This window comes from Vipera ursinii (genome assembly GCF_947247035.1).
Source record: "Vipera ursinii genome assembly, chromosome: 2".
Lineage (NCBI taxonomy): Eukaryota > Metazoa > Chordata > Lepidosauria > Squamata > Viperidae > Vipera > Vipera ursinii.
Window position 1 is genome coordinate 157,155,721 of NC_139513.1, and position 13,942 is coordinate 157,169,662.

The 13,942-nt window shown below is 40.3% G+C and overlaps 1 protein-coding gene across 1 annotated transcript; it reads left to right on the top strand.

Moving 5' to 3' along the window:
- Window positions 1-548: 548 nt before the first annotated feature.
- Window positions 549-10,127, top strand: NXNL1 (nucleoredoxin like 1; the record flags this gene model as incomplete). Its single annotated transcript, XM_083351139.1, has 2 exons — window positions 549-874; window positions 9,833-10,127. The coding sequence occupies 2 exons, from the start codon at window positions 549-551 to the stop codon at window positions 10,125-10,127; spliced, it is 621 nt and encodes a 206-aa protein (XP_083207265.1).
- Window positions 10,128-13,942: the final 3,815 nt, after the last annotated feature.

Consider the following 13,942-nt stretch of genomic DNA (forward strand, 5'->3'; position numbering starts at 1 on the left):
CTGAGTTTTAATGCCCTTTTCATTGTATTTTCTTTTGGGATTAAACTTTGGAGAAATGGACCCCCTCTATCTCTTTAGCTGAATGAAACAGCAAATTGCCCAGGTGACAGAACAAACTATCATGCTTCTTTTTAACCATTGAACAAGTAGAAAATTAGCTATTTTTTTTTCTTCTAGGATGCCTTGTTTCTTTCTGATGACCCGACAATTTTTTTGACATAAAGCAGCGTTTTTAAAAAAGGCTTTCTTCCTGTGCAGTAGTGCGGCTGGCTGCTGTTTTGTGTCCCCATCCCACCCGACACAGACAATTAAACCTGTTGACAGTGATAGGACATGTCACTGATTAGTGTACAGTATTGGTTTTCGGGTTTGTCCTTGTGCTTTCTGAGCCTTCAGTGCAGGAGACAGGATATACAGTAAGTCGCTAAATAAATAATGAGGAAAACAATTGACAAATGTCGCCTTCCTTTTTTTTTTCCTTTTCAGTGCTAATCTGGGGCAGAGGCTAAAAATGGTTCTAGTTTAAATGTAGTCGCTCCCTTGTGGTCATGGCTGCCCTTTTTTCCCACAAGAGCCTTGTTGTGAACAACAAGGACAATGATGAGCTGGAGTTGGAACGGGAACTCATCCGAAAATTAGAGAACAAAGTAATGCTCCTCTATTTTGGCTCTGGTGAATGTCCTCGATGCCAAAAGTTTGCACCCACCCTGAAAGAATTTTTTGTGAAACTCACAGACGAGTTTTATGTGGAGCGAGCGTCTCAAATAGTTCTTGTCTATGTATCGCTGGACAAAACAGAGGAAAAGCAAGACAAGTTTCTGAAGAAAATGCCGAAGCGATGGCTGTTTTTACCTTTCCAGGATGAGTTCAGAAAGTAAGGATCTGAGAATTTAGTTAGGAAAACCCTAGAACTGAGGCTGGGCTCATAGACATACTGTATTAAGCCACAATGTGGGTTTGTTTGGCCTTGATTCAGCCTTTATAGTCTATAATATACATGTTATAATTATCAATCATTTGTCAGTCCACAAACTGTGGTGTGAATCTGCTTTAGATGAATTAAGCATATTTATTGTGCATAGTTCATTGATAATTATTCAATATGCTAGCAACAATTATTAGCACGTAATAATTATCTTTTTAAAACTAAATTTTACTAAAAGTTTTTGGGAGAACATAGAAACTAACACAAACCAAGGCAGAATGAAAAAACAAAACAAAACAAAAAACAGAAAAGCTTTCTGTTATGTACTGGGCTTTTGGAATATCACCACATGCATTGCTGGAGAACTAACGGTTCTCCAGCAACTCAGACAGGACGTCTCCGGTCCTGCCATTGGTCAACTTTGGGCGGCAAGTATAGCTTCAATCCGATTGGTTAATACCATAGGGCCTGGCTATATATATTGAAGCAGGGTGACTCCAATCTCTCAGTACAGTTTCTGCTTAAATAAAGTATGAGTTTGTCTGTACTCATCTGCGTGTTCTCGTTCCTGCTCATCAGAGCCCACGACATAATACTTTCAATTTTCTTTGCAGCAAATACAAATAGGAATGCTTGTGTTTTACTTTATGATATAAAGCTTTCTTTTTTCTTTTTTTCTCTTCTACAATTCTACAATTTAACTACAAGCTATAAATGCATTTTTCCTGTTTTACGCAAAAAGTCTATAGAAGGTTTCCAGTCAGTCATAAATATAGATATTATCTTTTCTCTGATCAAGAAAATTAAAGTAGCCATCTGCAAATTTCATCATTTTCACCAACCATTCGTCCATTGTGGGTAGTCTAAAACTTTGTGCGTATAATAGTCTTGCTGCATTTGTCATATATAAAAACAACATTTCTACTTGCCTGTCCATTAGTCCCAAAAGAATACCTTCTGATTTTAATGCTTTAAAATCTCCTTACTTAATATATGTATTTATATCCATATTTTCTGGCTTTTTTTTTACATGTCCACCAAATGTGATAAAATTCCATGTTGTACACATTTCCAGCAAAGATTCAAAATACCGTTAATACGTTCTAGAAAATTTCTCTGGTGACAAATACCAATGTGACATCATTTTATAAAAAAAATCTTTTTAAGGCTAGAACATGATGTAAATTTAAATCCTCTGAACCACTTATTTTCCATTGAACATTTATATATTATAGCCAATGTTTAAATCCATTTTATCACACATTCTTTCATTTATTCTTCTGTCTCATCTTCAGCAAAAAAATATACATTTTACCAATAGTATGTTCATCCTTAGTACATGATTCTATTTCAAACTCAATCTTACTGATAATTGTACCTTAAGAAAACCATTGGCAACTTTATCCTTCTGTTACCAAATCTTCTCTTGATTTTGTTTTGCAATTTCCTTGGCATCGTGGTACATCATGATGAATTAACCATTTATGTATATTTATCATTTCTCATCTATGTTTCTTGTGCTGAAAGCCACAAAGGTGTTGCCGAGCACAATATAGACGTATATTTCATACTCTAAGAATAGCCCGTCTAAGATAATGATTTTTAAAATTTACATTAATCTTATTTTTGTCGTACCAGAGATATCTATGCCACCCAAATTTCAAACTGTGTCCTAACTCTAATAGCCATCTATTTTTTAAAAAACAACATCCACTCTTCCATCCAAGCTAAGCAGGCGGCAAAGTATATAGTAATTTCAAATCTGGTAGACCCAAACTACTACTTTCCTTTGCATATTGTAGTACTTTATATTTAACCCAAGGTTTTTTCCCCATCGTACAAATTTAAATATATCCTTAAGTCATTGTTAAAATGTTACATTAGTTGTCAAGATATGTATTGTCTGAAACAAGAATAACATTCTAGGGAAAACATTCAGTTTAATCATAGAAATTCTGCCCAACATTGACAATTGTATTTTATCCCATCTTGATGTTCCTTTTCTAACTTCATTCCACGTCTTAATATAATTATTTTGAAATAACACTCAATTTATATTTTTTGTAGTTATTCCCAAGTATTTTAGTTCTCAATTTTAAAGCCTGTTTTATTCATTCTGTTTGATCTTATCTCTTCATGCTTTTTGTTAACATCTTTATCTTTTGTTTATTATTCTTGAAACCTGCTCATGCCCCAAAATTATTTTAATTTAATCAGAAGTTAAATTTGCCTTAAAGGGGTCTGCCAAGTTATAATACGTATCTCCATGCTTTCATATTTTTGCTTTGTTTTTTAAGAAAAAGCTACGGTTCAAGGTCCAAGAGTTGGAATCAGGTCATCAGGATTTTTTTTTAATTGTGGTTTGTCATATGTCATAATGCCTGGGTTCAGACATTTATCTTAGCCAAAGTGACATTTCAGTTTAGCAATACTATATATGCATCTAGGCATGAAAATGTGTTGGAGATTATCTAGCCCAACTTCTTGCTTAGTATGCAACTGCAGTGTTTCAGACAAATAACTACAGTATTCAGTCCCTGCTGAAGTTCCTCTAGCAAAAAGAAATCACAGGAGCAGGCCAAGTCTTTACCTTATCCACTAATTTAGGTACATACTGTAATATATTTTATATCCCACTTTTATTATTTTTACAAATAACTCAAGGCAATGAAATTCCAAATATTCTTTCTTCCTCCTATTTTCTCCACAACAACAACCCTGTGAGGTGGGTTGTGCTGAGACAGAATGACTGGCCCCAAATCACCCAACCTGCTTTCATGCCTAAAGCAGGACTCTTGTTCTCTAGGCCAGCACTTTAACCACTAGACCCACTGGCTCTCAATTTCTGGAAAGTAGTTACTAAAGTTGTTTTAAAAGATGGATTGTACATTAAACCATGAAAGCAATATTTAGCATCATCAAACAAATACAAGCTACAAGTATGTAAAATTAAATAGCTTTCTAAAAATATTAAAGAAAGCTACGTGGATACTGGTACACTCCAATTCTTATGGACTACAATTTAGTTAGTTAGTTAAGTGCAGCTAATCCTCTATTTACAACCATTCATTTAGTGACCATTCGAGACTACAACAGCTGTGAAAAAAGTGACATGACTAGTTTTCACACTTACGACCATTGCAGCACCCTCATGATCCCATGATTAAAATTTGGACACTTAGCAACTGGCAGGTATTTATAACAGTTGCGCTGCCCCAGGCTCATGTGATCAAACCTTCTCAGCCAGCTTCCAACAAGCAAATCAATGGGGGAAGCTAGATTTGCTTAATGACCACGTGATTCACTTAGCAACTACAGTGATTCACTTAACAACTGTAGCAAAAGAAAGTCATAAAATGGGGCAAAACTCACTTAACATCTGCCTTTCTTAGCAATGGAAATTTTAGCCTCAATTGTGGTTGTACGTCAAGGACTATCTGTATACAGTATTTATATTATAGGCAGTCCTTGAGTTATGAATGTAATGGAACCTACCCATTCCATTCATAAGTCTTGGTGGAGCAGTGGGCTAATGCCTCCTTAAGTAACACCAGCTGCCTGCAATTAGTGCAGGTTCGCATCCCACCAGGCTCAAGGTTGACTCAGCCTTCCATCCTTCCGAGGTAGGTAAAATGAGGACCCAGATTGTTGGGGGCAATAAGCTGACTTTGTAATAATGCCACTTGGGGCCCCCCGAAAGCCCTAATAAGCAGGCATATACATAGAATGAAGGCTATTGCTAAGCACATTGATTTGTGCTTCTTAGATTGTAAGCCGCCCTGAGTCTTCGGAGAAGGGCGGGATATAAATGGGATAAAAAAAAATAAGTCAAGGACTTGTAAGAGTGAATCTCGTACCTTGGACGTGATCACTCCCTGCTTTTCCCTACGCATTCGCTAGCCGAATGTGCTGCTCGTTAAGTGCACATGAGGCATCTCAGGGTGGGAAAGGCCATAGGGGTGGGGGCTAGTGATGGAACAGGCCCTGAAGTCTTCCCCAACCCACTAAGACAGGGCTTTTCAACCTTTTCACGCTGAGTACAGCCGGTCAGCCAGCTACGAATCCATCTGGTGGTGATGCTGTCTAACCCACATTTTTTTAATCTTATCAAGCAGTAGTTTGTGATCTACTTTATCAAATGCCTTACTGAAGTCCAAGTAAATTATATCCACAGCATTCCTCTGATCCACTAATTTGTCATGTGGTCAAAGAATGCAATAAGATTTATGTGGCATGATCTGTTTTTGACAAATCCATGTTGGCTTTTGGTAATGACTTTATTTGCCTCTAGGTGTTTGCTGATTTGTTGTTTGATTATCTTTTCCAGAATCTTCCCAGATATTGAGGTCAGGCTGATAGGTCTGTAGTTTCCTGGATCCATTTTTTTTCCTTTTTTGAAGATGAGAACTACATCAGCTCTTTTCCAGTCCTCTGGTAGTTCCCCTGTGCTCCAGGATCTTTGAAAAATATAGTTCAGTGGTTCTGAGATTACATCTGCCAGTTCCTCGAGAACCTTGGGGTGTAATCCATCTGCTCCTGTGATTTGAACTCGTCTAGGTTGTAATCTGGCCCCATTCCAAGCAGAGTTGAAAGGTGACAACCAGCACTTTGCATTGTACCCAGAAGCCCAATGGAAGCCAGGGCAGCTCATGTAGCAGCAATGTTATGTCATGGTGTGTCCAATACTGCAAGTAATACTGCATTCTGGATCAACTGAAGCTTGAAAATGCTCTTTAGTGATAGCCCCATGTAAAGCATATTATAATAATTCAGTTGGAAGGTAACCGAGATATGAGTTACCATGAGCAGTGGCTCCCAATCTAGAAATGGGTACAATTGGCTCACAAGATGTAATTGTGAAAGGTGGCCTAGATAACGCCATCACTGCACCTCAGGCAGGAGTTATGACTTCAAGACAATTCACAGATTATATACCAATTCTGCCTGGGGTAGTGTTACCCCACTCAGAGTTAATGATCAAACTTGCTAAATAGGACACTAAATCCCACAGCCATTAATCTTGTCAGGGTTCAGCTGAGGCTGGTTCTTCCCAATCCAGGCCTATTACAGTCCCCAAGTACTGAGAAAGCACCTTGCAACATCATTTGGATGGCCCAGAGCAGAGATAAATCTCAATTTTTTTAACCCTGGGTTGAAAGATGACCTAATGTTAGTTTTCATGTTAAATAAGAGGAGGAAATACCTCACACCAAGATACAAAAACCTAAGAATGGAATCTCCCACACCCAACAACTGGAACCATCTTCAGAGGAAGGAGAACCACCAAAGGCAGGTGGACTCTCCCTCTCCCACAAGTAAGCATTCAAAACTATTTCGGCCCAACTCTATGTGACTTCTTGGGAAGTCTTCACCAACCAGGAAATGCATGCGTCTAATAGTCCCAGGGCCATGACCATTCTCTTGGATGTCACTGAATTGAACTCAGCTCAGATAAATGTTCAGAAAGAAGCAACGACCATTTTCATAGAACCAGCAGAATGGGATGTCAGTTTCAAGTGAATCTCATCATACTGTCTTTTTATTACTAGAGCCTCAAGATCTGAAATTTGTTAGGGCATTTCACTGACTGTGGCTTCTTCTTCACCTCTGAACACCCTTTGATGATGTATACTGAAGAGTATATACATCTTCTCGTTCTGGAATTTTACCATTTTTGGTACTGGATATGATAGCACTATCACAGACAGGCCCGCCAGTTTGGTTATCCTAGACACATCACTCCTGTTTAAGGAGTAGGTGGTAGCCATGGCTAAGACGGCCTTTGCACAGCTTTCTGATGTATGCCAGTTGCACCCCTTTGTAGATTTTTAGACTCTACTCACTAGTCACCTCCAGAATGGATTACTGTAATGCTCTTTACATGGGGCTGGCCTTGAAGAACATCTAGAAACTTCAGCTAGCACAGAATGTTGTGGCCCCTGCCCTTAGGAATGTTATCCCCTCCAAAGGAATAATATTGTTGTGTAGTGGGTTCTGGAGAGCAGGAAGGACGCCGAGACGATGAGTACAGCATAGCCACTCTTTATTAGATGAAGGGACTGTACTGGGGAATAGGGGTTACCTGCGCCCTTTATATACCTGGCCAGGTACACATCCAACCAATCAGGGTGAACCTCTGTTTCCTGCCGAAAATTGATCCCGGCCACAACAGTTTCAGTTCAGTGCCACCTGGTGGTATCTGTTATGCCAGAGCTCACGGTGTTCCCTTAAGCCCAATACATAACACCCCTTCCCCCTTTGGATGCCTGATATTACTATGCATAGTGCCTCAAACCAATCTAGCCCGACTAGACTAGTTCTCCAGCCCTCAACTACAATAATATCCAAGTGCCCTTGGAACCTCTTAAACCGCACTGAAAGGGTGGCCTCCCCCTTGATTTTTACTGGGGCGTTTTGGAAATCGGTGAGGATAATGTTGGAGGGCCTCAATTTGACCCACTGCTTGGTCCGGCCGCAAATAAGTTTAAAAGTCTCATACGAGATGCCTGAGACTGCAGAGCCAGAGTCAAGCTCCATTTTACAGGGAATGCCCTGTAAATGGACGTCCAATTTAGATTTGGGTTTAAGTGGCCGGCGGGCCTCGGTTCGGCAGATGGCCCTCCGGCTTTTGAAAAACCCTATGCTGGTCAGTTTCTGGGCCCCAGTACCCTTCCGTGATACGTCCTCCGGCTGAAGCTTGTGGAGGCCCTCTCAGAAATGACTACGGCAGACCGCTGCGATGTGGCCTGATTTTCTGCAGGCCCGACACATGGCTGACCGGAACTTGCAGTTTCTCCATGCATGGTCTCCGCTGTAGCCTGCACATTTCGGGAAGGGAACTGCCTTCTGCTGGTTCTCCCGGCTTCCTCGTTGTCGCTCCCATTGTTCCAGCCTCCTCCGAACCTGGTCGATGCTGGTCTCCTCTGCTTCTCCGCTCCCGCCATATGCAGCATCTTCAAGGTGGATGGATCCTCCTGGGCTGCTGGGTCGGGGGGTCTGGACCGCTTGCCCTGCGCCGCCAGCCGCCTCGTTGGCCAAGATCTTGTCCTGAGCATCTTGGAGGGTTAAGTTGGGCCTTGCGAACAGCCTCTGTTGCAGGCGCTTGTCGCGTAGGCCGAACATGAGCCGGTTGCGCAGCCTCTCATCCAGATTGGAGAACTTGCAGAGGCAGGCGGCCTGCCACAAGGCCGTGATGAACTCCGACGCTGATTCGCCCGGCAGTTGGACCCTCTGGACGAACTGGAACTGCCAGGCCAGCTCGGACATTCGTGGCTTGAAATGCCCGTTCAGCTTCTCGGTGAGGTCTCGGAATGAGACGGTCTCGATCGGCATCAGCAAGCACAGGCTTACGGCCAAGTTGTAAATGGTGGGCCCGCTTATGCAAAGCAGGGTCGCCGCTTTCAGGCCATCTTCAGCAATCTGGTTCGCCCGGAGGAAATTTTCGACCTGTCCCAGGTGAGAGCCCCACTGTTCGGGGTGACAGATGTCGAATTCTCGGGGCTGGCCAATCCATGCCATCTCTACGTCCGGCTTCCGTGAATCCTGCTCCACCGATGTGGCCGCTAGCGTGGTGACTAGCCGGTCATCGGGGGGGGGAAAGATACCTCTTTCCTCCAGCAAGTGATGCCGTCCCCTAGTGACTTTCAGCTCTTAAGGTGAAGCAGGATCCCACCCTCGTCACCACTGTTGCGTAGTGGGTTCTGGAGAGCAGGAAGGACGCCGAGACGATGAGTACAACATAGCCGCTCTTTATTAGGTGAAGGGACTCTACTGGGGAATAGGGGTTACCTGTGCCCTTTATATACCTGGCCAGGTACACATCCAACCAATCAGGGTGAACCTCTGTTTCCTGCCAAAAACTGATCCCGGCCACAACAGTTTCAGTACAGCGTCACCTGGTGGTATCTGTTATGCCAGCACTCACGGTGTTCCCTTAAGCCCAATACATAACAAATATAACCAGAGGTGAGGTTAGTCCCACCTCTGTTAACCTCCCAGAAGGCCCCTGACACATTTTTTTAGATCCCATGAAGAGCTTGCAAGGTGGTTGTATGAGGTCACCTGATTGTTGCTCTCCTGTAATAGCTGGATTTTTAAAAATTTTATTTGTTTGAGTTTTTGATTGTTTTTATTATGTAACTGTTATATAAAACTACTGTGTACTTTTGAACTGTTAGTATGTTTGTATATCACCCAGAGCCAAGTCTATGTGACATGGACAGTACTATTATGGCATATTTTGCATTTTCCTTCTCTTCTCTATAGTGTTGCTGGAAGCAGGAAGATTAATTATATGATGATGTCACAGGGCTAAGAGATCCAACCTGTTATTGGGAAAAGGGAAAGAAGTTTACAGATAAATGCTTTAAGGAAAAATCCAAGGGTGACCCATGCAAAATTTGGGGAAATGATCAGAGTGCATTGTTAAAAATACAGTCTGGTAAATGTAACTTTGAGACCTTGGAAGACGGCAAGGAAAATGTGAAGAGGAGACCTAAAGAAGATTCTACTCACAGCACCCTGAGGGCATTAATCATTTTTATCTTTCTAAATTCATTTATTTTTCAGAACAGCAAAAAAAAAAAGATGAAAGCACCAGTATATCTTTGTTAGACTACTAATAAAGACTTTCCTTGCCCTCCCCCCCCCGCCCCCACTGCAGGTGCAAAACCTCTTCTTAATAAATTGACAACACATGCTTGGGACTTGTATATGTTGATGGTAATGTCCAATTGTTGTATCTGAGTATAACTATACAAATAAATGAATCGTTGTAAAACATTAATATAGTTTTAGATCTGTGATACATCTTTTCAGCCCTCCTCCTATGAAAAATCCCATTATGTTCTCACCGTGTTCCAGCTCAGAACTTTTGAAACCTCTTCTTTCTTTCTGCAACATTCCTAGGGAGCTGGCATTAAGGTTTTCAGTGACTCATCCCCCTGTGGTGGTAGTTTTGAAACCAAATGGTGAAGTCATTGCCCACAATGCTGTAGAAGAAATCAAACAGCAAGGCACAGCTTGCTTCAAGAACTGGCAAGAAGCAGCTGATCTGGTGGACAGGAACTTCCTTTTAACTGAAGACTTTGAGGATATGACCCTGAGAAGTATCACTGATCCCATTCGGCGGTTCAAGTACAAACTGGCCAAGAAAAAAAGGAAAATGAGAAGTAGAGATTGTGATAAGGATGAAGTCTCCTGATGAGATGTTTCTTCTTCTTGGAACTTCAGGTTGGTGAACTTGAGTATTCCCAAACCACTGCCTATGAACAGGCCCATCTGTGTCCATTAGATATCCACAACCGCATCAACCAGACACAGACATTTTTATTTGCAGATGTATTTCTAGTTTTGAAAATCTAAAATATTTTTTTCCTAAAATCTAGAACTTGCAGCTATGAAATTATTAAGAATATACATAGTGTTTATTTGTAATTGGAGCCTGGAATGAATGTATGTCACAATGCACTCAAAATACTCAATAGGTCTGGGAACACTTTGAAAATAATTTGGAAGAGCTTTAGACCTCACGTGCACACAACATTTCTCTTTCTTCAGACTTTCTGATGAGCCTGGAAAAAAACCTTGTCTATTGGAAAAGGGTGAAATTATTAAAATCACAGTGACCCTTACAGAAGCTACAATTTTTTATATATTTTAGGCAGAATTCTGAAGATGAGTAGATGTTTTAATGAATAACTGACTTGCCACAGATCTAAAGCACTTCTTCCAAATACACTAATTTTACAAGCATGCATAGCTCTAGGACAGGGGTGTCAAAGTGCCGGCCCTTGGGCTGGATGCGTTGTGGCGAAACCGCACCCACCCCATTGCCAGGAATGGGGGGGAAAATGGCGATATGTTGCGACACATCACATGATGTTGCAAGTTTGACACCCCTGCTCTAGGAGACCATCAGGGTTGCACTGAGATTTTTTTCCTGGAATAACAACAGAAACCACACAAGTTAAAAGTGAAAACAACTTTATTTGCATACTTTACCATAGCACTTTTCATGCAGATCTGCCTTCTGAAAGAATCCACCAGCATTTTGTTGTTTGCAACATCTCATTTAATTACAGTTGGGGAAAACACTTTGTTGCCAACTCTCAGCATTTCTTTTGCTTTTCTGGCACCCAACTTTATCTCCTTGCCAGAGTCAGATAAGGTGATAATCTTCCTAGTAAGCAGTTCTTTTTGGGCAGGCTGCCTGCCACTAACTCTTTTAGCAAGAGAGGAGGTGTTTTTTCCCTAGATGAACCAAATTTAATTATTTTAATTGTTCTTAACTTTTGTAATTTGTATTGTTATTTTAAATTCCTTGTGAACCGCCCTGAGACCTATGGGAGAAGGGCGGTATATAAATCCAATAAACATAAACATAAACCAGGAAGTCTCTTGTATGTTATAACTCTCAGGTTTGCAGTGACTTTAAACTCTACATGCTTGTCTTGCCAGTAGGTGCCACTTAAGGGACTAGCCTTGCAATAGGCAGTATAGTCAAGCATATAAAGGTGTTTTGAAAGAATAAATCCAAATATATGAAACCTTATTGATGACCTAATACAGTATTCTTGTTGGAATACATGTTAAAATGTATTTTGTATTGCAACAGCTACAGAATTATTCAGCCAGTAGATGGCAATGTTTAGTTTGCATCTATGGTTATAATCTATGATTTCTATAAGTTCTGAGGAGAGTTTCCAGTGACAGTTAAAAAAAACTATTAAGCAGCAAAGCTCATGGTGACTGTACATTGTACACTTTATTTTGATCTGTCTGATTATGTAACCATCCTCTGCTACCATTTCTATAGAATAAACCAGAATTTCTATACTATAAAACAGAATTTCTAATACTTCTCTATTACCTTTTTTTCCACAGGAACTCTTGATTAAAGGAGGACCTTCCCACTTTCTTTCAATCACCCATTGGCTATCTTCAGCTTGGTAGATGGTAGATGGTAGAGGAGAAGAAGGCCTGGAGGAATGTTGTCCATGGGGTCACGATGGGTCGGACACGACTTCGCAACTAACAACAAAAATATTGGCTATGCTCAACTTCCAAATAACTCTTTCTCCTAAGTGCCAACATCCTTTCTTAAGGACCCAATGAAGCCAGAATTTTAATTCTGTAGTACCATCAGCAATGCTATATTTTTATCAATGAAAATCTAACTGTTGCTTTTAGAGACTGATTGCACATTTTATTTTATCTGAAAATAGAAACTGTCCAGAGCAGGGTTAGGCAGAATTTGGATTGGAGGAGTAACAACAGAATAGTATTGTTTATTAACAAGCAGAAGTAAAAAAAATGTAAATAATGTTAGTTTTGTGACCTTTGGAATAATGAGTGAGAATTGTTATTTCAAGGAAATTTAATAAATTTAATAACAAGCAATAGAACATAATATCAAAGTCTTAGATTTTAAAAGAGCTGATTTTAACAAATTCTAAGAGAACTTGGGAAAGATTCCTTGGATGAAAATCCTAAAGGGGAAAATAACTCAAGAAGCTTATGAAACTGAAAAATATGATCATAAAAGCCCAATCCAGCACAATACCATTGAAAAAGAAAATCAAGAAATCTAACAGCATGGCTGCACAAAGATCTGAAAAGACAATAAGGACAAGTACAAAAAATGGAAAGAGGGACACATAACTAAGGCAGAATATCAGCAGACAGCCAGAATCTACAAAGAATAAGTCAGGAAAGCAAAGGCTCAGAATGAACAAAGACTTGCAACAAAAATCAAAGATAATAAAAAAAGTTTCTTTCACCATATAACTAACAAGGAAAAAATCAAGGAAACAATCAGTCCACTAAAGAGTGAAGATGGCAAGGAAGTAACAGGCAGCAGAGAGAAAGCAGAGCTAATAACTCATTCTTTGCATCAGTCTTCACGCAAAAAAGAAATTATAGCCAAACCCACAAAAAGCATAACTGAAAAAGACAGTCTAGAAATAAATGTTAAAATGAACAAAAAAAATGGTAAGAGAACACCTGTCCAAACTTGATGAACATAAATCACAGGGACCCAACGGACTACACCCGATCTTGAAGGAGTTGGCAGATATCATCTCAGAACCACTGTACTATATCTTTCAAAAATCTTGGACCATGAGGGAACTACCAGAGAATTGGAAAAGAGCTGATGTGGTTCCCATTTCAAAAAAGGAAAAAAAAAACAGTCCAAGGAAACTACAGACCAATCAGGCTAACATCAATACCTGGGAAGATACTGGAAAAGATAGTCAAAAAACAGATCTGCAAACATCTAGAATAAACCAGGCTTAATAGCAGCAACTGTGAGAAGGATCTTGGAGTCTTAGTGGACAGTCAATTAAATATGAGCCAACAATGTGCGGTGGCAGCCAAAAAAGCCAATGAAATCCTAAATTGCATTAACAGAGGGATTCAATCAAGATCACGTGAGGTACTAATACCAAGCTACCACACCTAGAATACTGCAACCAATTTTGGTCTCCACACTATAAAAAAGATTTGAGACTGTAGAAAAAGTGCAGAGAAGAGCAACAAAGATAATTAGGGGACTGGAGGCTACAACATATGAAGAACGGTTACAGGAACTCAGCATGCCTAGTCTAGTGAAGAGAAGGAACAAGGGTGACATGATAGCAGTGTTCCAATATTTGAGAGGCTGTCAACCTATTTTCCAAAGCATCTGAAGGCCAGACAAGGAATAACGGATGGAAACTGATCAAGGAGAGATTCAACCTGGAAATAAGGAGAAATTTCCTGACAGTGAGAACAATCAACCAATGGAACAGACTGCCTTCAGAAGTTGTGGGAGCTTCATCACTGGAGGCTTTCAAGAAGACACTGGACTGCCACCTGACAGAAATGGTGTAGGGACTCGTGCTTGGGCAGGGCGTTGGACTTGATGACCTACAAGATCCCATCCATCTCTGTTATTCTAAAAAAAAAGTGGCAATTAACACATGCCACACATTTTTTAATCAGATGACTTAGAGAACATATAAGCAGTTTTCGAGA